At 39.7% G+C, this 24,838-nt stretch overlaps 1 protein-coding gene and 3 long non-coding RNA genes across 6 annotated transcripts in view; 1 reads left to right on the top strand and 3 right to left on the bottom strand.

Annotated features, from left to right (window-relative positions):
- Positions 1 to 24,838, bottom strand: part of LOC128449458 (receptor-type tyrosine-protein phosphatase C) — a 101,730-nt gene that overhangs the window by 43,323 nt on the left and 33,569 nt on the right. For 2 of the 3 annotated variants that reach the window (XM_053432644.1, XM_053432653.1), the window contains 2 exons: positions 7,182 to 7,387; positions 7,028 to 7,088 (listed from right to left, as the gene is read on the bottom strand). In XM_053432644.1, the coding sequence (XP_053288619.1) occupies positions 7,028 to 7,088; positions 7,182 to 7,387 (267 nt within the window). Of the gene's footprint in view, positions 1 to 7,027; positions 7,089 to 7,181; positions 7,388 to 9,727; positions 9,953 to 10,050; positions 10,327 to 10,884; positions 10,915 to 11,131; positions 11,240 to 21,436; positions 21,724 to 24,838 lie in introns of those variants that run through there. The other variant, XM_053432670.1, reaches the window with a different exon arrangement.
- Positions 3,893 to 5,929, bottom strand: LOC128449593 (uncharacterized). Its single transcript, XR_008339888.1, has 2 exons — positions 5,377 to 5,929; positions 3,893 to 4,370 (listed from the first exon to the last, which is right to left on the bottom strand). It is a non-coding gene; the product is annotated as an uncharacterized LOC128449593 (long non-coding RNA).
- LOC128449612 (uncharacterized) lies at positions 8,766 to 9,404 on the bottom strand. The gene is made up of 3 exons (XR_008339891.1): positions 9,309 to 9,404; positions 9,078 to 9,198; positions 8,766 to 8,867 (listed from the first exon to the last, which is right to left on the bottom strand). It is a non-coding gene; the product is annotated as an uncharacterized LOC128449612 (long non-coding RNA).
- LOC128449599 (uncharacterized) lies at positions 12,562 to 14,193 on the top strand. Its single transcript, XR_008339889.1, has 3 exons — positions 12,562 to 13,293; positions 13,913 to 13,999; positions 14,127 to 14,193. It is a non-coding gene; the product is annotated as an uncharacterized LOC128449599 (long non-coding RNA).

Here is a 24,838-nt window from a genome sequence, read left to right as displayed (position 1 = left end):
TATTTTTTTTGTTTTATTTGGATTATGGTTTAATCACAAACACAACCACAATCTGCTCTAATCGTGCAGCGCGTTTAACATCTCTGATCGCACTTCTTTATTCTGAACGCCGCACTTCCCCTTTTAATTTTTTTTTCCTCTTCAAGCATTCCGAAGTCATTTACGCATGCACACGCACGCACAACTGAAACACACACACACACACACACACACACACACACACACACACACACACACACACGCACACACACACACACACACACACACACACACACACACACACACACACACACACACACACACACACACACACAACACAGCCACTGGGGTTGAAGTGAAGAGCTTGCAAAGACACCCCCCAAAAGAAACTCATGTCATATCTGTCACACAACCCCCCCAACAAAACATTCAAACCACCACACACACAAACACCCACACATGCACACACAAACACATACACGCACACACACACGCACACACACACACACACACACACACACACAAACACACGCACTTGTTCTGTTTCGTGTTCTTAGGTTTGGAAAGTTGAAGAAACGTGAAGTTGCAGGTAGAAGACCTGCAACTTCCTCATTTGTCTTTCAGTTAGAGTGCTGACGTTTCAAATAGAGAAGAAGCTGCTCGACTGACAGGTTCATGTCTGCAGCTCAGGCACGGAGGGTTTTCCAACATTCCTCCTGAAGACGAGGACACTCTCAACAACCGAACTTCAAAAACAGTCAATTTAGGAGTTAAGAACATAAGACCTCATCGTGTTCAGTTCATGAGCTTGTTTTACGTCATTTACAAATTTTACCCCCTAGATTTTAATACTTTCATGACACGTGCCAGGACTCAACGTTATTATTACATTACAGACGATAACTTACATTTGGCCAAACCAATGATTCCAGCCCAGAGCAGCAGGATCTTGACACCACGGAGACCTGCCATATCCAGGAGTCAGGGCGTGTTCCTGCCACGACCACACAGCACAGTCCTAGAGGGGACCGACCGGCAGATCTCAAGACGCCTGATCAAAGCTTAATTAAAATTCTTAACACGACTCTAAGAGAGAAGTAAGTTCTCAACATATGTTTTCTGTCTCATCAGTTGCCGCTTCTTCCTCTCCTTCTTCGTCTTGTTCCCCAAACCCTGAACCTCGCCTCTGGTTTCAAGTCAAGCGAGTGCAAGTCACATTGAAAAGAGGCTGCCTTCACCTTATCGCTCATTGACAGGAAGCTTCATTTTAGGCTACGCAGCCAAGAACAGGAAGTCTCACGTCGTATCTTCACTTGCTTTGAAAGTGTGTGAAAGTGTGAAACTCTTCAGCATAATAATAAGAAAAGAAAGAAGTTTAGCTGAAATTCAAGGGTTATTTTAGCTGTATTACACTTTTGGAAACATGCTTAGTAGCTGAAGTTTAACCGCAGTTATAGAGTCGACCGACGAGTCTACGAAACAAAGACGAGAACCCAGAGATCAACTCACATCAATTATTTCTGTGGAAATAAGCTTGAACCCATTATAGGAACAGACAATGTTTCCAACAATGACCTCACATTTTTAGGACGATGGTCTAAATACGGATTTCCTCCTAAGACACTGAAACATATGATATTTGGTTATTTCCACTTCTGAGAGTATATTGTAGATTCTTCTAATCAGGAAGTGGCTCGTAGGCAAGCAGCATCATGTTCATGAGATTCACACAAGGCCCTCATTACTCTTTTATCTCCATGTTGCTTAATGTGTGTGTCCAAGTCAAACAACCCTGTACAGTCATGATTTTTAAAGTTGCCAGGCTCCCAAATCTGACCTAAGTGTAAATACTGGTACAGTAAAGTATTTAGAGATGAAACAACTTTATGGGTTTGTTCACCAGTGTCCTGTTTCTAAAGAGTTCATCATAAACATATATAATGTGATTTTAATCGTCAAATTTCAGTTATTTTCCACAGCTCAATGTGTCGACTAAATCAAAAATATAATCATCTGCCACAAGGTGAAAACTGTAGTGTTAGTATCATGATCTGTTATCAGTTTAATTTGCACGTATCGAGTGTTAACAGATTGTTAAACTCATACCACATTCCTCCCTTAAGTTTAGTGATTGTCTAAACTTAATGGAGGGAGATTAAACAACCAACAAACTTTTAAACAAACCAACAAACCAACACACAAATGGACAGGGGCGTAGCTTCCTCATTGGAGGTAAAAATCAAAGTATATGTAAATGTCAGCATCCAAAATAATGTTGATTGTTCTGGGCTCAGCAGGTTCACTGAGGTGAATCAAGGAGACACCACACCCTCAGTGTATGGTATTTAATAACATGAAGCCCAATGTACCTGCTGAGTGTGGTTTTCATCCTTTAGTCAAAGGGACCTTCTGCCAGGAGAGAGTTACAGTAGTGTAGGCGTGAGATGACCAGAGCCTGGACCAGAACCTACACCGCCTTCTGAGATAGAAGGGGGCGTAATCTCCTGATATTGTACAGCATGAATCTACAGGACCGTGTTGTTGCAGTAATGTTGGCAGTAAGGGAGAGTTGGCTATCGAGTGTTACGCCCAGGTTCCTAGCCGTCAGAGTGGGGGTTAACACAGAGTTGTCAAAGTTAATAGTCAGGTCTTGTTTGGGAGAGTCTTTCCCTTGAAGGAAAGTAGTTCAGTCTTGTCAAGGTTGATCTTCAGGTGGTGTTGAGACATCCACTGAGAGTTGTCTGTAAGACAAGCAGAGATTCGTGCTGCTGCCCCGGTTTCTGATCGGAGAAAGGACAGGATTAGTTGGGTGTCATCAGCATAGCTATGGTAGGAAAAACCATGTGAGTGAATGACAGAGCCGAGAGAGTTGGTGTACAAAGAGAAAAGGAGAGGACCCTGGACAGAACCTTGAGGGACCCCGGTAGTGAGAGGACAAGGTTCAGACACAGTGACTTATTTGTAGTTCATTTGTTGCAGTTGTCCGAACCAATGAACGGGAAGGACAAGAGCATGAAGCTGTTGCTGCACAGCAAGTCCACCTTCTCCAGGCTGCTGTCCATCAACATCAGCGTCCAGGCCATGAGCTACAACGGCTCCTCGGCCGGGAACATCCAGTCCGAGGTGAAGGAGGAGACCATGCAGCCTGGGGAAGGTGAATCTTCTTCTGGATCCTGGAAGTGTTTAAAAAAAAACTCTTACGTTTTCTTTGTGTGGATCAACTTTGAATCTTCTCCAGAACTGTCCGTCCCCATCCTGGTCCCGTTCTCGGCCTATCACAAGCTCATGGTGGAGTGTGACAGCATGAAGGTCACAGCCATGGTCAATGACAAATACAAGCCGGAGCAAGTCTACCTGGCGGAGAATGACATTGTGCTGACGGATCCTCCTTTCACCTTAACAGTCAGTGCATCAAAAAACCTTGTTGTTTCTGTAAATCATCTCAGACATGCAGGTTCTGTCGGGCGCATTCGAACAACATGTTAAAAAGTTCAAATCTGTGTGTTCCAGGTTTCCAGTACGACCAGACTGCAACAAGAAACCAGTGGAGTAGGAGAACCCGGCAGACGAGATGCTGACGGGATGCACACTGACTCTGTCTGGAAGTGGAGTTTTTAAAAAGGAGGAGGACTGCAGGTAGGTGTGTGTGTGTGTGTGTGTGTGTGTGTGTGTGTGTGTGTGTGCTTTTGTGTATGTGTGAGTGTGTGTGTGTGTGTGTGTGTGTGTGTGTGTGTGTGTGTGTGTGTAAAGTTGTTTTATATAAATGATCAAACATTGGCTTGAATCCTGCAGCTAATCTGTGATAAAATGATAAAGTAACAATAATCTTCATCAGACGTAACTAAAGCACTAAATGACGACCTCATTTATTTCTATTTACAGTGAAATCACAGAGAAAATTCCTGGAGCATGAAAAAAAAAGCTTTATTTGTTTTCACGTGCTTCAATTATTAATCGACACAAAAATTCAGATTTCTCTATATATTATACATTTATTACTAATTTCAAATTTCTCTATATATCATCAGGACTAATAAAAATAAAAAATAAGATATAAAAAACAACAAAAGAAGTTAATGTTGTCAAACGTTAAAATCGCAGTTGATGAAGCAAATGAAGCAAATGTAAAACCAGCACATTTTAAATGAGTTTTGTTGATCGACTCTCAGCTTTAGTTGTAATATTGAAAGGTTTTCCAGTTTAATGCTGCTAATAAACGCTGCTGCTGTAAATGTAGAACTCCTCATGGTCCTCTGCGTCTCTCACAGGCTCCCGGACCTGGCACCAAAACAACAGGTCCGTATCAACATCTTCTTTTATCCCTACAAGATGGGAAAGAAGATGATCACGGCCGTCTTCGACTGCTCCACCTTCAGGGACATCCAGGCCACCTGCAAGATCGAGGTCAAAGAGTAACGTCTCAAACAGTGACCTTTATAAGAGAGATAACAAACCGCTGTGAACTTCACTCAGAACCAACGAGCTTTCTCGCAGCTTTGCATTATCCACTTTTATATGATAAAGCCCGGTGATGGACCACTGCTTAAAAAAGAAGAACAACGAGAAAGATGCCAAACATACGACACATGAACATTTACATGTATCTGCTTAAATTCGTTGATTTCTTTTAAGGTCTGACTTGGATCCCAGCTGGTTTTTAAAGTCTGATCCTGAAACTAGATTCTCATCAGAATGTTTGAATTTGCTTGAACAAAGTTATTCAGTTGTTTTGTTCTTGAGGATAAATCTCCTGCCGGGATCTCCAGGTAACAGCGGCCTCTGCTGGACAGACTGAAAACAAACTCTTCATTCTCTAAAATAGAAACCCAACAACTGCGGCTCCCCGTCTCATGATGCATTCAGGAAAACATGGTAGAAAAGGTTCTCAACTCAGGGGTAAAGCTTTTTCTCTTATCGAAGATTTCAGGCCAAGTCAAGTCAACAACACAACTGCTGGTGACCAAATAAAATGAATACATCTTCAAACGCACAAGGGACATTCACTATCTTGTCCTATATTCTAAAATGTAAACACAATGGGAAATGTTCATGTTTTTTATGTGTTTCCACGGTGCTTTGCCACAGAGAGTTTTTCTTTATATTGTTGAGGGTCAATAAAAATCTGAACTGAAAAGAGTTGATTGAATGCTGTGTCAGATTATTGCCTTAGAAATTATTAAAAAACAACAAACAGTAACACAACACTACATTGCATAATCAGTATGCACAGGTGACACCTACATTTTCACCACATTCTAATTTTCTGCAAATTTTTGTAACAATTTGAGCATGTCAAAGCAGCACTCAAAAAGCCAATTAATTTGCCTGAAAAATTTAAATAACTAGTGTGGCCTATGTAGTTAACAGTATTTCTTTGTCTGTGCAGGACATACACACCTGCTGTCTTCACAGGGCTCGCAGTCACCCTCCCTCGCCCTGCTCTGAGCTTCAGTTTTCTCCTTCCTGAGTTTGCTCTGCTCGTGCTGCTCCATCAGTCCAGGCACCGCTCCGTGACCCTGGACCGGCAGCATGAGGGCCGGGCGGCTGGATGAGGCAGAGCTTTGGTTCAGAGGAAGGAGAGAAAGCTATATAGAAGAATAATTCTAATAAATTAAGAATAAAGCATTTTCTATCCTCTCATATGTAAATGTTTTGTTCGCACTAAATTCAGTTTGATAATCTTTAGGGGAAAATAAAATGAGCATGTCCCCTGATCTGTTATGGGGGCTAACCTGAACAGTGTGAGGGAGGCTGCTTCAAGAATCATTCAAACTAAATCGGGTCGTTGGGTATTTTACAATGAACGAAGCACAAACTACTCCAGACACAGTAAAAACACTTCAAATTTATGAGACTTTCAATATAACTTTCGATTCCTATAGAGTTTTTTAACTGATCATCAAAATAATGAACCTAAGATGTTGGATGTAAACTCTGCTGACCTCAGCCGGGTCCATCTGGCAGCCGACCTCTCTGCTCGCCGGGGCTGCCTTGCTGCCTCGAGACTTGTTTGTGTCTCGACGAGAAGCTTCCGCAGCTCCTGAACCTCTTTCTCTAAAGCAGACAGCTTTAGAGATTCCTGCCCTTTGTCACCTGGTTTCTCCATCCAGCAGCAACTGTTGGTCAAATATTTAAGGGGCTAATTGACTTAATAACCTAAAAAAGATTCAAATTAACAGTATTTGTGCAAATTACCAGTATTTTCTGACCTAACATCTACATAAAGGTTAAAGGAAACGTCTAAAATCATAGTTTAAAAACAGCTCCAGCTCTAGACTGCATTATCTTGACTGACAACACAACTAGTATACTTACAATGGCTAAAAGGTGGGAGATCAACATTGTAAAACTTAAAGGGTACTTTTGAGAATTTTTCTTTAAAGATGGATGACACTTCCTCCCACTAACAAGAAATGAAGCCGAAATATCCCAAATAAAACCACTGCCATCTTGTACATTTGAAGCCAGAGTCTGTGTATGGAGTCAGTTCCCACTGATACATGCAAAAATAATAATAATCCTTACAATAACAAAAGGGCCTCACTGTCTGTCAGTGCTTGTCAGTGCTCGGGCCCTAATTAGATGATGTGAAATACAGAGCAGAATACCACTGATGATGTTCCTTTGGTAAGTTCCATAAATTCAAATGCAGTGATTAAACTAGTCCTGTAACTTAAATAAGAAGATATTTTCTTATCAGTGGAACAAAATCTGCAGATTAATTCATCTTAAATAAATAAAATAATAAAAACAAAACCCTGAGGCAATCTGACAGGAACACAGATGTAAGATATATGCAGAATCATTCTCACTGGGACTTCCTGAGCCTCAAGTCATAGATCTTGTAGACGACCAGCAGCAGAGCTCCAGACGTGAGGAGGATGTAGAAGACGTGAAAAACAATTCCAGCTCTGTCATCATCTGTAAAATGAGATTAACGAAGAACAACATTAACATAATTCATAGAAATAGATGTGTAAAAAAAGAAATATCTGCTTTAACAAAGCAACATGATATAAATGGAGGAATTGATTGAAATGGAACATACATTCAGTAGAAATTTGCTTTGTGACGGGGTTGCTCTCAAACAGACTGTTGGCAGCAGTCACCTGGAAAGATGGAGAATCTTTCTGTCACTTTTAAAAGCATTAGAAGAAAAATCAGGAATAAAACAGTGACGGTAAAAAGAAGGAGACTCAAACCTTCACTGTGTAGTTCGTAGAGTACTTCAGGTTCTTGAATTCAAATTCACATGTTTCATCATTTCTTTCCACAGAGCTACCACCATCATGAAGTTGTGCTTTGAATATTCCCTCAGGTCCATTGAAGATTTGAGAATGATTGCAGGTCACAATGATCGTATTATGGTCTTTGACCTCCAGCTTCAGATTATCTATATCCTCTGGTACTGTAGGAAATTCAAGAAAAACGTTTACAACACTGTATGCGTCCTCCAAAAAAGTGATATTCAACACTTAACAGTATATTGAAGTGAAATAGGGGAATTATATTTATTTTGGTGCAGATCAAAATAAGAATCCAGATCTAGTGAATTTAAATATGGTTTCCTTAGAACAGTGAATTTCAACCTTTTTTGAGCCGCGGCACATTTTTTACATTTACAAAATCCTGGGGCACACCACCAACCAAAATGACACTCTATGGACTAACACAGTACATATAATACATATAGTTAGTAATATAATTTCTAAATGTATTAAAAAGCACTATTTTAAATTATTTCAGCCCTTTCTTACTCTTACCTTTTAATGAGCACAAATTGAATCAGATTTATCCAAAAATCTTTGATTTAACTAAACTTTATTTAACGGAGACATATTATACCCATTTTATCACATTTGATATGGCTCCTTGGGGTCTTATTGAAATGTCTGTAACATATTTTGGTCAAAATACCACAAGGATCATTTAAAACAGGACCTTTTAACCCTGTCTAAAACAGATTGACCTGTTTTGAGTGCCAATAGTTACTCCCGCCGTTTACCCGCGCTTCATTGAATTTCTTCACTTTGACATTCAGAGCACTGGGCAGAAATCACATCGCGTCAACACCCACCGTGGGCCTTCGCGATGCTTTGTTTTAATTAAACAGTCGGATTCCCCTGGTCCGCATCAGTTCTGGCTGCTAGGCGCCAGCCGAGGCGCACCGCCGGAGGGGGCCCCCCGCGCGAACGGAGGGTTCCCCCAGCGGGCGCCGTAGCTGAGGTGATCCGCGAGAAGGGCCCGACACGCGCCCAGAGTCGCTGCCGCCGACCGCCGTACCCGGTCCCCTCCAACGGCCCGCCTTCCGCACCGGTGACGGACACCGCCCCACGGTCCAAGAGAAAGAAAGCACCCCGCACCACTGACGCCGTGAGGCACAGCGGAATAGGACCTCCCCCCCAAAAAAAACGTCGAGGCGTGGAGAGGAGGGCGACTGCTCCCCCAGCCGCGGCACCTGCCCAGCGGTTTAACCACAAATACCAATGATATCGTTGAAAGTCAAGTTTATTACCGATGTGCAGATGTCGGTAAACGAGGCAAATATCTGCCGCTACCGATGTTCGGCCGATACTTCGCTGCAACACTAGATATTACATAATTTCCCACGGCATACCTGACGATCTCTCACGGCACACTGGTTGAAAATCACTGCCTTAGAAGTCTGTTGGTCAGATATAAGTTCCACTGAGTGCCGATCTAGTTGTGCTACAAAAAGTTCAACTGGTTTCATTCTGTTTGTCACTGACCTCCAATCTTAGTTTTCTGTTTAACAGGAAAAGGCTTCCTGACTTCCAAGTCGTTGGAGGGTTGGACCCAGCAGGTGTAGACCGTGTAGGGCTGCAGATCAGTAATGTAGCAGGTTCCTACTGAAGTCTGATTTAACACTGTGACACAGTTTCACAAGTTGTTAGTTTATGTTCAAGATAATAGATACAAAATTATAGCTACATAAAACAGCACTTTGTTTTCTGCTTTTTTTTTTGGGGGGGGGGGGGGGTGTCAAGTTTCCCATTAAGTAAGATAATTTTTCACTAATCAGTTCATATCATATATGCAGCCCTGCAAGCTTCAACTATTTCAGTCAGACAACTCACGTTTGAAATGATTTTCGATGATTTTTCTGAATCACGTCTTTACATCTGTTACTGGTCGTGGTCCAAGTCTGCTGAGAGGATGTGTTGGTGGTACTGGTATTGGTGAAGTCTATTTCAAGATCTGCTGGGACAAGTTAGACATGTGGACCACAGACCTGAGTACTGACATCACAGTCATTCCCTCCTCAGTGTCTGAGTACAAAAGCTGTCGTCCAGTGAGCGTCTACATACCACAGTCGATCAGGACTTCAACTTCCGTTGTGTTGAATACGTTGACATTGTTCTTGTCCTTGATGAGACCGATACACTCGTAGCTCGTGAAAGGACAATGACAATGACAATGAGTGGAAAATTTAAGACACATTGATTACGTTATTAATCTTATTATACTATCATATAATAATTATAATGGGATAAATTCCATATTCATTCATGTAAATTCACTTGTAGGAAACCAATGTTTGATGTGTTCATCAAGGAGCTCAGACAATATTTGTTTCAAATTCTACAGGAAATTGTGTTGGAGCAGTTTGATTTATATTTTTGACATAAAAAAAATCTGTGGAAAAAGAAGAGCAGACATAAAACATGAGGAAATAAGTTCTAAAGGACATGCATTTCAAAATAACAGTACAAACTGTTATTCATACCGAGGGTGATGTTTCTGTCGAACTGAAAGGAAGTGTTGGTGCAGGAGGTGAAGGTGAAAGTCATATTAGAGCAAATGTCATCAGAACCAGGTTTGAAACAGATGGTGTTGTTGCCACATTGCAGATCTGGGATCATATCTGGGGTCGTTTGTAAAGAGCTGATGTCCCATCCAGATTGGTAACACACAGTAAAGTAGCAGTTGGCATCTTCAATGTCATGTTCACCTGAAATACACAAGGGATTAACAAATAGCTGCTTGTTTGACAGTACTATCTTTTAACTTGAAACATTAATTTAACCAACATAAATTCTTCTAACTCACTTATTGGATCTGTCATGGGATCATTTACAGTCATGCGTTCGCAGGGCGTTGGTCGGTCTTCATCCTCAAGTGTCACATTGAGCTCATATTTAGTGCAGGGCTTCAGCTGTTTGATTTCATGGGATGAACTTCGATTGGAATGAGGAGCTGAGGATCTTGCTGCAGTCTGTGGTTTCCCTTCTTCATGAATCATTATGGAGGTAGGAACAGGGTTAACTGCAGAGCTTGTGATGTCAATCTGGAGGCCAAACTTGATGGGTTTTACAGTGTAATTACCTGCAGACAAAATCAAGAGAATTAAAATAAAACGAGTCATAGAAAAACACAGACACCAGATAATAACAATATGATCACCTCTACCAAGGAGGTTACATTTGACTTTTTATCATTAGTATTTTTGATAAATTATGAATCACTGTTTTCTAGAAATTCACATAAAAATGCTTTACATACAATATAGATAAAAAAAAAAAATATGAACATTAAAAATGAATCTGTGAATTATTTTAATAGCTCAGTTTTGTATGTGAGATGTATGCTTATAAATGATAGTGGCATGGCCACCCTGTACTTTGCACCTTGCAATGTTTAAATCAAAAACATGAATATATGATAATATATTGTAATATTTGAATAGCTTAGTATTGAATGCACAATAACAGGGTAGCTATGTCTATATATGGCACTAGGCCCAGTTTAATATAAAACACAATTTTATACAATATATAATAGGGGGTCCCTGTTCCATCTCTCCCCAGTTTGGGGGTCCTTGGCCTGAAAATCGTTGAAGACTCCTGTTCTAGAGAATATATGATTTCATGAGCTGATACTCACACTCTAGCGGCGGAGCTGTAGGGCGACGCACTTCAAGGAGAAAAGAGAAAAACAAATCATCACTACATGATCAAGCAACATCTGTGGAGTAATCAGTTGTAACTATGACAAAATGTCTTCAATCTCTGAGTCACTTGGAACAGATACTACTCACAGTAACAAGTGCTGCTGTCACTGTCTGCTGTCTGAACTCACATTAATACATATTTTCATCACACTCTCATGTGTTGAAAGAGAAAATTCCAACCTGGGGTGGTGTTATCCACTGTGGTGTTGAGCCAGTAGTCTTCAGTTGAGGTCAGGGAGGAAGGGACTTTCGTGTCGCTGGTTGTAGGTGAGGCAGTGGGAGCATTGTCTGCAGGAAGGAGAGCACGATGGAGGTCACCTTCACTTGACTGCCAACAGTCTTACCTGATACGATGCTTAACTACGGTGGCTGGGATGTGTCAGACAAGCGTTTGAACGAATAACACAAACCTGCTGAAAGTGTTGCTGCTTGAATTTTAGAGTCTTGTCTATTTGAGATGTGATGGTACAGATGTGTTCTTCCTGTTTGGAGGCTCCAAGCACCTGGTGCCTAACACCTCAAATAGCCAAGCATCTCATTTGTAGCAGTCAATTTTTTTTACAGACGACTTCTCGTTTTAACCACACAACAGTGACTTGACCACTTTCAGTCACTGCTCATTTCCTTGTCAACAAATGTTTAAGCTTCTACATTTTTGTTATGACTTCTTTATTTGTGTTGTGGCTTCTATATTCGTGTTGTTGCTTTTATATTTGTGTTGTGACTTTTTCTTACGTGTTGTGGCTTCTACATTCATGTTGTGGCTTTTATGTTTGTGTTGTGGCTTCTACATACGTGTTTTGGCTTCTACATCCATGTTGTGGCTTTTATGTTTGTATTGTGGCTTCTACATACTTGTTGGGGCTTCAGCATTTGTGTTGTTTCTAATTCAATTCTGTTCACAGAATTTGTTAAAAAAGCGTTTCTTGATTTCTAGAGAAAAACGGAAAACAACTAAATTAATTTTATACATTAAATTGGGTTTTCTCACTCACCTGGTACAGTGGGACTTTGACCTGGAATCACAGTAGAGAAATATTGTGTCAACATTTGCGATGCAGTTTTTCTATTTGTCATAACAACCCAGTCTCATCAGAAAACGTTCAATGGCAACGTTGGTCCACTTGGAACGACGTTACCATCACACAATCTGGCCTCTCAGATTGTAAGATGGTAACATTTAGTCCTCCCATTGTTTTGCATTGGCGTGTTCTCAGGTCACGTGACTCTCAAGCTCCCGTCTGCGGAGAGGAAAATATGGCGGAGATTCCTTGTTTTTTCAGATAAAAATATAATTTTGTAACTTAGTTTGGGCATAAAAATACATTCTGACACCATTTCTAGCGAGAAATGTGCTCTTTGCTTCCACAGTCTTCAGCCAGTTCGTGCTTATGATAAATATTTTAATAGTTATCACGCATGTTTTTATCGTTGCTATGACGGTTGCCATGCCACCATGGCGCAGCGTGGTGTTTAAATCACAGTCCCTGCGTGGTGTCCTTCAGTGATCGTGAATGTTATTCATGTTATATAATAGTAATATTTGAGGCTAGATTACATCTCTAATGAGAAGGATCCTGCGAGTCTGTTCATACCGAGGCCGGCCCGAGTGCGCGACCGGACCGAGTGCGCGAGCGGACATGACGTGTGGCTGTCGTAAAAACCCTATATGTAAACAACCAGTCCTTTAACTCAGCGCTGCGTCATAAACACGGAGCGCTTGGAAGACCACGATGTCATCTTCCTTCTGTCAGGTAAGTAGTTTATTGTTTTTAAAGATCGTTACGATCTAGGTTTACAGTCCGAGTGCGGAGAGAGTCCGTCAATCCACACTATGGACGCTGTTCATCAGCTAATACGCCATTGTTAGCCACATGCTTCAGCCCACGGTAGCCTGTGCTACCTGGGAGGTGAATACATGGTTGTTGAAAACCAGTTCAAGACGCTTAGCTCATCATTGAGGGACGCTACAATATAAATATAAACATGAATTTTATTTATGAATGCTTAAGATTAATAAGGAGTGTATTTGTCTACCATTACTCCACAATATCAGATCAATTTGGTTTAATGTATAGTATGCAATATGACAATGTTTTCATGTTATGGAGTTGCGATTCATTTTATAAAACAATTGCTATGTTCTGTTTTTTAATCAAGGAGGATCAAAGTGAAGCTACAGGAGTTTCATTAACGTCAACAACTTGGACCGAACAGTTTGTTTGCTTGATGAAGAGCAGGAAGGGCAGCCTGGAGAGAAAGAGAAGCCGGGTTGAGCCCACTACCATCATCCATGTACCACAAGGAAGATAAGGGAGAGAAATGATCCTACCATTAAAGAGGTACTTTTAAGTTATATACCAGAAAAACCATTTTATATAATTTGCCAAATATACATTTTTATTAAATCCCCAAAGTACGCTTGCTGAAATACAAGTTAATATCACACTGAAAGAATTTTGATCAATCATGCTTCCCTGCTGTGATTGTTTAACTGGGAAAACAACTTTTTCCACAGGAAGGCAAGTAAATTTAAGGAATACATGTGCAAAGTTTTCCTCTGTTATGTATAATGATGACCCCCATCAAACATAATGTTAGCAATCTTTACACCTTTTAATTTATACTGTTTATTTCTGTCTACATGTGTGAATTTGCCTTCATTAGTTTCAGAAAAGAGCGATGATGTTTCGGTCAGTGGGCGGCAGCACGAGACTCCGCAAACTAGTCTGTAAGCAAAGTAGACGAAGGCATCGAGGTTGCGGCCTGCCATCATTGTTATTTTGCTTAAGGGACTGAATATGTTTCATGCAGAAATATTAGCATTTCCCTTATATCTACCAAAACTGCTTGTTTCACAGACTGCAGTTTTGTTTTGATCCGATGTGGTGTGCAAATACAATCGTATCTGCAATGGGTTGTGGGGCATTAACATTTGTAACTCTAATTTTGTTTTGACAGACTGTGAAAAGAACGTTGAGAACATCACCACTCTACAGGAAGACACAGTCCAGTAATGGGTGTCAGAAGTTCAGTAGTGAACGACAGGTACTGTGGAAAAATGTGTGTCATTGTTGTACAATGTCCTTTGACTCTGTTTAAACAAGGTTAACACAAAAAGGTTTGATTGTAAACTGATATCGGTACGAATTCATGTTATTCTCCTCTTCAAAAGAAACAAACAATCCAAATTACCTGCAGAAAGCCCTTGATGGACGCTTCAGGAGCATCGTCAGACTGGCCAGACAGCAGGATGCCAACTTTAATGCCAATTTATTTGTGTAACATTCTGTGACCAAACGTATAAATAACTTTTTGTAGATTGTAAAAATAGATAACCCATTTATTACAAAAAAACTACACTAGAATTACCGCACTGCGTTGTATGACTCCGCTAACCAGTGCAGTGTACGTCTACATATTTCTACATATTTTCTCTCATATAAATGACACTGTATCTCTTGACAACTGAAACCATAAGATGAGGTCAGTGTGGCCTTGACCTTTTTACTTTAAGACAAATACAAAGTTAGACAATCCGAAAACATGCAGTTATGCCTCCGGCGACTCGCTATTGCAGAGGCATTAAAACCGTAGTGTAGTAGATTGGATTTTATTGGTGTTACATTGGACATCTTGTATGGGTACACCAAAAAATATATTTGGTTTCACATTCTAGATGGCAATAAGCAGAGTCATCAACTCAGGAAAAATATTTCTGTAGAAAAGAAAGCCTTGTATGTGTGTATGTATACATACACACAAACGCACTATTGAGACGTTTTGTTTTTTATCATATATTCTCAGGCAGTACTGATGCATTTACTGAGAGGGGACGTGAGGGCCTACTCTGCGTGCTCAGAGTTCAAGCCCAGCAGGCTGCAGCGGGCCTGACATATTCTGGAACAGCAGCACAGTCTTTGGATGACTCCTCTGAAGATGAAAACATGGCGAGGTACTTCTCCACTGATGAAGAACTGTGAGGGCTGTGATTAGCTACACTCTCTTGCTACAAGGCTACTCATGCTACTCCCTGGCAGCCTTAGGAAGGCATTAGCTTGCTGTTGGGTAGCTGTTAGCTTCAGCATTTTTAGTATTAGTGGCCTGTCTGACGTTTATGTTTAAAAAAAAAATCAGAGGGAACCATCTTCATAATTTAACACTATGGTTTGTTTGTGTCCTTCAGTTCTTCTCAAGAGAAGCAGTACAGGTGTGCCTCAGCTCCACGGTCCCTCCTGCAGCCTCCGCTCCTGATGCTAACCTCATGTCTCCATCACACCAAGCAGCAGACCTGGATTGACAGACCTTTCTCCAGAGCTGCCCCCTCCCTCTGAAACCCCCCTCTCCAAAACACTATTTGTGTAGTTTTTAAAGTATTTTTTGCATGAGAATTGTTGATCATATCATTTCCAGCAGATGCCTTAATGTAATGTTTGTGCACAATAAATGACATTGATCATAACATAATGGTATTTCCTTGCACTTCTACACCATGATATTGGCAGATAAGATGCTGATTACATTAAAGCAGTGAATGTTCTGCTTTAAGCAACATAAACAAACAATGATCCAATGGATCTGAAGTAGAATGGGCACATTACATTCTGTAGAGAATGCCTCAGTTATGGAAGTCAGAAAATAACTTTCTTTATCTGAGGTTCCAGTCATTTATAGTCACAGCAAAGCACACAGGTCTGGTTGTCTAAGTGGCTCCCATATCATATTGTTTAAGATGTGTAACATCAAGTTTGTGTTTCAGTGCAAAATTAGTCATTAGTCAAGAGTTCACCCTCTTGTTTACATTAAAATTAGGTGACCCAGATGTTTCACAATGCATCTGATAAGGTCTTATGAGAAATATTTTTAACATTAAAGAAATCAACACAGAGGATAGCAATAGATGTTTGACTTTAATCAGCGGCCTGACTTATTCAAACACATTAATACTACAATGAATAAGGCAAGGGTTTTCCATCAGAAATAATTTCTGGGACATTAATTTAAAAGATCTCCAGTATAAGGAAATGTGTTCTAAAATTGGTTTACATCCAAGTGTGAGGCTGTCCTGGCATATGGAAATAAGATATATATATATTGTTTGTATTAACTTTCCCTCAGTTTAGTACTTGCACTACTTGAAAAGCTCTATATAAATAAGATGTATTAATGTTTATACATTGCCCTCTAGTATATGTTTTCCTAAAAGTCACTGTAGATACAGAAATAACAGTATGGTTCAGGTGACAGTAAGTGGAAGCTGAAGGTAATTTCCATGTGCTCAAGAGAAACATAACGTGACGATATAGTTGATTTCTGATAGATAACCCCTGCCTCATTCATTGTAGTATTAATGTGTTTGAATAAGTCAGGCTGCCGATTACCAGCTACTGATTAAAGTCAAACATCTATTGCTATCCTCTGTGTTGATTTCTTTAATGTTAAAAATATTTCTCATAAGACCTTATCAGATGCATTGTGAAACATCTGGGTCACCTAATTTTAATGTAAACAAGAGGGTGAACTCTTGACTAATGACTAATTTTGCACTGAAACACAAACTTGATGTTACACATCTTAAACAATATGATATGGGAGCCACTTAGACAACCAGACCTGTGTGCTTTGCTGTGACTATAAATGACTGGAACCTCAGATAAAGAAAGTTATTTTCTGACTTCCATAACTGAGGCATTCTCTACAGAATGTAATGTGCCCATTCTACTTCAGATCCATTGGATCATTGTTTGTTTATGTTGCTTAAAGCAGAACATTCACTGCTTTAATGTAATCAGCATCTTATCTGCCAATATCATGGTGTAGAAGTGCAAGGAAATACCATTATGTTATGATCAATGTCATTTATTGTGCACAAACATTACATTAAGGCATCTGCTGGAAATGATATGATCAACAATTCTCATGCAAAAAATACTTTAAAAACTACACAAATAGTGTTTTGGAGAGGGGGGTTTCAGAGGGAGGGGGCAGCTCTGGAGAAAGGTCTGTCAATCCAGGTCTGCTGCTTGGTGTGATGGAGACATGAGGTTAGCATCAGGAGCGGAGGCTGCAGGAGGGACCGTGGAGCTGAGGCACACCTGTACTGCTTCTCTTGAGAAGAACTGAAGGACACACAAACAAACCATAGTGTTAAATTATGAAGATGGTTCCCTCTGATTTTTTGGTTTTAAACATAAACGTCACACAGGCCGCTAAACACTAAAAATGCTGAAGCTAACAGCTACCCAACAGCAAGCTAATGCCTTCCTAAGGCTGCCAGGGAGTAGCAAGAGTAGCCTTGTAGCAAGAGAGTGTAGCTAATCACAGCCCTCACAGTTCTTCATCAGTGGAGAAGTACCTCGCCATGTTTTCATCTTCAGAGGAGTCATCCAAAGACTGTGCTGCTGTTCCAGAATATGTCAGGCCCGCTGCAGCCTGCTGGGCTTGAACTCTGAGCACGCAGAGTAGGCCCTCACGTCCCCTCTCAGTAAATGCATCAGTACTGCCTGAGAATATATGATAAAAAACAAAACGTCTCAATAGTGCGTTTGTGTGTATGTATACATACACACATACAGGGCTTTCTTTTCTACAGAAATATTTTTCCTGAGTTGATGACTCTGCTTATTGCCATCTAGAATGTGAAACCAAATATATTTTTTGGTGTACCCATACAAGATGTCCAATGTAACACCAATAAAATCCAATCTACTACACTACGGTTTTAATGCCTCTGCAATAGCGAGTCGCCGGAGGCATAACTGCATGTTTTCGGATTGTCTAACTTTGTATTTGTCTTAAAGTAAAAAGGTCAAGGCCACACTGACCTCATCTTATGGTTTCAGTTGTCAAGAGATACAGTGTCATTTATATGAGAGAAAATATGTAGAAATATGTAGACAGACACTGCACTGGTTAGCGGAGTCATACAACGCAGTGCGGTAATTCTAGTGTAGTTTTTTTGTAATAAATGGGTTATCTATTTTTACAATCTACAAAAAGTTATCTATACGTTTGGTCACAGAATGTTACACAAATAAATTGGCATTAAAGTTGGCATCCTGCTGTCTGGCCAGTCTGACGATGCAGCTGAAGCGTCCATCAAGGGCTTTCTGCAGGTAATTTTGATTGTTTGTTTCTTTTGAAGAGGAGAATAACATGAATTCGTACCGATATCAGTTTACAATCAAACCTTTTTGTGTTAACCTTGTTTAAACAGAGTCAAAGGACATTGTACAACAATGACACACATTTTCCCACAGTACCTGTCGTTCACTACTGAACTTCTGACACCCAATACTGGACTGTGTCTTCCTGTAGAGTGGTGATGTTCTCAACGTTCTTTTCACAGTCTGTCAAAACAAAATTAGAGTTACAAATGTTAATGCCCCACAACCCATTGCAGATACGGTTGTATTTGCACACCACATCGGATCAAAACAAAACTGCAGTGTGTGAAACAAGCAGTTTTGGTAGATATAAGGGAAATGCTAATATTTCTGCATGAAACATATTCAGTCCCTTAAGCAAAATAACAATGATGGCAGGCAGCAACCTCGATGCCTTCGTCTGCTTTGCTTACAGACTAGTTTGCGGAGTCTCGTGCTGCCGCCCACTGACTGAAACATCATCGCTCTTTTCTGAAACTAATGAAGGCAAATTCACACATGTAGACAGAAATAAACAGTATAAATTAAAAGGTGTAAATATTGCTAACATTATGTTTGATGGGGGTCATCATTATACATAACAGAGGAAAACTTTGCACATGTATTCCTTAAATTGACTTGCCTTCCTGTGGAAAAAGTTGTTTTCCCAGTTAAACAATCACAGCAGGGAAGCATGATTGATCAAAGTTCTTTCAGTGTGATATTAACTTGTATTTCAGCAAGCGTACTTTGGGGATTTAATAAAAATATATATTTGGCAAATTATATAAAATGGTTTTTCTGGTATATAACTTAAAAGTACCTCTTTAATGGTAGGATCATTTCTCTCCCTTATCTTCCTTGTGGTACATGGATGATGGTAGTGGGCTCAACCCGGCTTCTCTTTCTCTCCAGGCTGCCCTTCCTGCTCTTCATCAAGCAAACAAACCGTTCGGTCCAAGTTGTTGACGTTAATGAAACTCCTGTAGCTTCACTTTGATCCTCCTTGATTAAAAAACAGAACATAGCAATTGTTTTATAAAATGAATCGCAACTCCATAACATGAAAACATTGTCATATTGCATACTATACATTAAACCAAATTGATCTGATATTGTGGAGTAATGGTAGACAAATACACTCCTTATTAATCTTAAGCATTCATAAATCAAATTCATGTTTATATTTATATTGTAGCGTCCCTCAATGATGAGCTAAGCGTCTTGAACTGGTTTTCAACAACCATGTATTCACCTCCCAGGTAGCACAGGCTACCGTGGGCTGAAGCATGTGGCTAACAATGGCGTATTAGCTGATGAACAGCGTCCATAGTGTGGATTGACTCTCTCCGCACTCGGACTGTAAACCTAGATCGTAACGATCTTTAAAAACAATAAACTACTTACCTGACAGAAGGAAGATGACATCGTGGTCTTCCAAGCGCTCCGTGTTTATGACGCAGCGCTGAGTTAAAAGGACTGGTTGTTTACAAATAGGGTTTTTACGACAGCCACACGTCATGTCCGCTCGCGCACTCGGTCCGGTCGTGCACTCGGGCCGGCCTCGGTATGAACAGACTCGCAGGATCCTTCTCATTAGAGATGTAATCTAGCCTCAAATATTACTATTATATAACAAGAATAACATTCACGATCACTGAAGGACACCACGCAGGGACTGTGATTTAAACAACGATAAAAACATGCGTGATAACTATTAAAATATTTATCATAAGCACGAACTGGCTGAAGACTGTGGAAGCAAAGAGCACATTTCTCGCTAGAAATGGTGTCAGAATGTATTTTTATGCCCAAACTAAGTTACAAAATTATATTTTTATCTGAAAAAACAGGGAATCTCCGCCATGTTTTCCTCTCCGCAGACGGGAGCTTGAGAGTCACGTGACCTGAGAACACGCCAATGCAAAACAATGGGAGGACTAAATGTTACCATCTCACAATCTGAGAGGCCAGATTGTGAGATGGTAACGTCGTTCCAAGTGGACCAACGTTGCCATTGAACGTTTTCTGATGAGACTGGGTTGGTCATAATAGTGAAGCTGAATGTAGTGGAGAATATGTCAGATCTTAGTTTTTTTTGAAGAAATCTTAATTTGAACTTTTTATTAAAGCATTTTCTTCCTCTTGTTCAATTAAACTCTGGTGGTAACGATCAGGCCAAAAGAGCAAAGCCTCCATTTTCTTGCTAAGTCATCTGTGGGGCCTGGTTGCCAAGACGATGTGGCAAATAGCATCACTTGCTATCTCAGAAGACAAACCATCACTTCCTGCACTAAAACTTAGAGTCACCCTAACTTACACCATTTGGACACATCACTCGCTTTTATAGAATAACAAATTGACCATTTCTGTTACCTCGTTTTTAACAAATGAAAAACATAGCATCGCAAAGTTTTATTTAAAGTAATATTTGTGCTCTACGGATTGAATGTAAAATGAAATCAATGAAAAAGCCTAACTTGTTGTTTTAGAGACGATTTTGGCAACAATTCATAATTCCTGATTTATCAAACTAGACTGGCTCAGCATCTTCTTATGAGTTAAAGTTGGTGAAGTGATCAACCTGTGGATTCCTCTGTGTCATTGTCCTGCTATAAAAAGAAATGCTCTGCTGTGTAAACATTTGATTTTGATTTGTTCTGTATTGATATGTTATTTTCATGTATTTTTTAGTTTGATTTGGAATATAGTTTTCATGTAAACCATGACTAGTTTCTACCACAGCCCACATGTATTTTTTACATTTATTTACCGGAAACAGTTCAATGCTTTGTGAAGCTGTCTCACCACTGACGAGTAGCCGACTTCAGTAATGTTGCAAATCATTGACCTACAGACAGGTTCATCGATTCACAGATCATAGAACTTTCTATGGCTCAGGAACCTGTCACTTTCAGGCTCCTCACAACACAAACACACACACTTGTTCTATTTCGTGTTCTTAGGTTTGGAAAGTTGAAGAAACGTGAAGATGCACAAACTCAAAGACGTGAGGTACAGTATGTCTGTCATTCCTGTCCTCAGTTGTTTTACAGTTAGAGTGCTGACGTTTCAAAGAGAGAAGAAGCTGCTCGACTGACAGGTTCATGTCTGCAGCTCAGGCACGGAGGGTTTTCCAACATTCCTCCTGAAGACGAGGACACTCTCAACAACCGAACTTCAAAAACAGTCAATTTAGGAGTTAAGACCATAAGACCTCATCGTGTTCAGTTCATTCGCTTGTTTTACGTCATTTACAGATTTTACCCCCTAGATTTTAATACTTTCACGACATGTGCAAGGACTCAACGTTACTATTACATTACAGACGATAACTTACATTTGGCCAAACCAATGATTCCAGCCCAGAGCAGCAGGATCGTGACACCACGGAGACCTGCCATATCCAGGAGTCAGGGCGTGTTCCTGCCACGACCACACAGCACAGTCCTAGAGGGGACCGACCGGCAGATCTCAAGACGCCTGATCGAAGCTTAATTCCAATTCTCAACAGGACTCTAAGAGAAAAGTAAGTTCTCAACATATGTTTTCTGTCTCATCAGTTGCCACTTCTTCCTGGTCTTGTTCCCCGAACCCTGAACCTCGCTTCTGGTTTCAAGTCGAGCGAGTGCAAGTCACATTGAAAAGAGGCTGCCTTCACCTTATCGCTCAGTGACAGGAAGCTACGCCACCAAGAACAGGAAGTCTCATGCGTGAGGCTTGCGTAGCTTTGTCGTATAGTTAAAAAAATTGGGCGACGCAAGCAAGCACGCACGAAGGGGTACGCAGGCATGCAGGGGGCTCTTGCGCTTTCGTGTCCCTTGCGTGTCTCTGAAAACGCAGAAGCATGTGCCGGCCTTTAGGCAAGCAGCATCATGTTCATGCAATTTACATAAGGCTCTTATGGCTCTTTTACCTCCATGTTGCTTAATGTGTGTGTCCAAGTAAAACAACCATGAACAGCCAAATCTGACCTAAGTGCGAATACTGGTACAGTATAAAGTATTTAGAGATCAGACAACTTTATGGTTTTGTTCACCAGTGTCCTGTTCCCAAAGAGTTCATTCTTAACATCTATAATGTGATTTAAAACGTCAAATTTCAGTTATTTTCCACAGGTCCATGTGTCGACTATATCAAAAATACAATCATCTGCCACAACGTGAAAACTGTAGTGTTAGTATCATGGTCTGTTATCAGTTTAATTTGCACGTAACTAGTGTTAACATATTGTTAAACTCATACCACATTCCTTCCCTAAACTTAAGGGAGAGAGATTAAACAAACCAACAAACTTTTAAACAAACCAACACACAAATTGACAGGGGCATAGCCTTCTCCTTGGAGGTAAAAAGCAAAGTATATGTAAACTTCTGCGTCCACGGAAAAATAGGGTTGATTGTTCTGGGTTCAGTCTGAGCAGGAAAGTGTCGTGAACAAAAAGGTGTCACTAGCAAACAGAGAAACGAGTTATCATCCTGGACGTGTGGACTGCAGGAGGGAAGATCATGTGTTGCTCTGGATCACTGGGCCTTTTTAAAGTGTCTCAGTACTATCATAAGTATTATTTATGTATTTTTTTCAATGGAGAATTAGGGCCATATGAAGAAAAACAAAAGACTCTGGTCTTAATCACATTATGACATGACAGTGCTGAAAGTGTCCTAAATGTCCATGTGTGTTTCTCGCTGCTGTGTGACAAACTAACCACAAACAGAAAAAGAGAGAACGCATGGCCGGACAACTGACGCAGCCACTGGCAACTATAACCACGATATCTATTAACGAAACGATATATTTACTTCAGAAGAAAAAAGGTTAATATTGATATTAATTGGAAAGGCAGCTCTGTCGTTTAGCAATGTTACAAAAGAAACAGACAAAAGTACAAGTACCTCCAAGTAAAAATGTGGAAATTGCCAAAATGGCCACTTAATGCAAAATAGCAGGCTTCCTGTTGCGTTTCTCAAATTGCACCTATAGACTTTTTTGTTTGTCTGGTCATGATACACATGTGTATCGATTTTTCGTGAAGATCGGTCAATGTGAACACGTACCGGGGGTCTCGGGGGGCACGGTGAGCCATTTTGCCACGCCCTTTGAAAATTCCTTCAGAATACATACATTTTTCACCACTTTCAAATTTTCTTCAAATTTGGCTACGAATTTTTGCATGTTAAAGCCCTTAAAACGCCAGTTCATTTGCCTGAATAATAATAATAATCCTTACAATGTCAATAGGGCCTCACCCTGTCTCACTCTGTTCGGTGCTCGGGCCCTAACTAATGTAGAAGTAGAAGAAGAAGAATTAGATTAAAGAAGTGGAGGTGAAGTAGAATAAACTAATGTAGAAGTAGAAGAAGAAGAATTAGATTAAAGAAGTAGAGGTGAAGTAGAATAAACTAATGTAGAAGTAGAAGAAGAAGAATTAGATTAAAGAAGTAGAGGTGAAGTAGAATAAACTAATGTAGAAGTAGAAGAAGAAGAATTAGATTAAAGAAGTGGAGGTGAAGTAGAATAAACTAATGTAGAATTAGAAGAAGAAGAATTAGATTAAAGAAGTGGAGGTGAAGTAGAATAAACTAATGTAGAAGTAGAAGAAGAAGAATTAGATTAAAGAAGTAGAGGTGAAGTAGAATAAACTAATGTAGAAGTAGAAGAAGAAGAATTAGATTAAAGAAGTGGAGGTGAAGTAGAATAAACTAATGTAGAATTAGAAGAAGAAGAATTAGATTAAAGAAGTGGAGGTGAAGTAGAATAAACTAATGTAGAAGTAGAAGAAGAAGAATTAGATTAAAGAAGTAGAGGTGAAGTAGAATAAACTAATGTAGAAGTAGAAGAAGAAGAATTAGATTAAAGAAGTAGAGGTGAAGTAGAATAAACTAATGTAGAAGTAGAAGAAGAAGAATTAGATTAAAGAAGTGGAGGTGAAGTAGAATAAACTAATGTAGAATTAGAAGAAGAAGAATTAGATTAAAGAAGTGGAGGTGAAGTAGAATAAACTAATGTAGAAGTAGAAGAAGAAGAATTAGATTAAAGAAGTAGAGGTGAAGTAGAATAAACTAATGTAGAAGTAGAAGAAGAAGAATTAGATTAAAGAAGTGGAGGTGAAGTAGAATAAACTAATGTAGAATTAGAAGAAGAAGAATTAGATTAAAGAAGTGGAGGTGAAGTAGAATAAACTAATGTAGAAGTAGAAGAAGAAGAATTAGATTAAAGAAGTAGAGGTGAAGTAGAATAAACTAATGTAGAAGTAGAAGAAGAAGAATTAGATTAAAGAAGTGGAGGTGAAGTAGAATAAACTAATGTAGAATTAGAAGAAGAAGAATTAGATTAAAGAAGTGGAGGTGAAGTAGAATAAACTAATGTAGAAGTAAAAGACGGAGACGGAGAATTAGACCAAAAAAGTAAATTAGACTGAAGAAGAAGATGTTAATTAGAATTAAGAATAAGAAGAAGTAAATTAGACTAGATAATAATAATAATAATAATAATAATAGTTAATTCTACTAAAGATGAATAATTAGACTTAAAAAGTAGTAAATGGGACTAAAGAAAAATTATAATAATGGTTAATTATACTAAAGAAGAATAAATAAATTAGACCAAAGAATAATAATAGTAAATTACACAAAAGAAGAAGAAGAATTAGACTAAAGGACAATAATCATAATAATAGTAAATTGTTGTAAAGAAGAAGTAGACTCTCCCCATCCCTTTTCCTTCTCTCCTTCATCTTCTC

The sequence above is a fragment of the Pleuronectes platessa genome, chromosome 2, assembly GCF_947347685.1.
Source record: "Pleuronectes platessa chromosome 2, fPlePla1.1, whole genome shotgun sequence".
Taxonomy (NCBI): Eukaryota; Metazoa; Chordata; class Actinopteri; order Pleuronectiformes; family Pleuronectidae; genus Pleuronectes; species Pleuronectes platessa.
The sequence above is the reverse complement of the archived record's forward strand: the minus strand, read 5'-3'. Positions and strand labels throughout refer to the sequence as shown.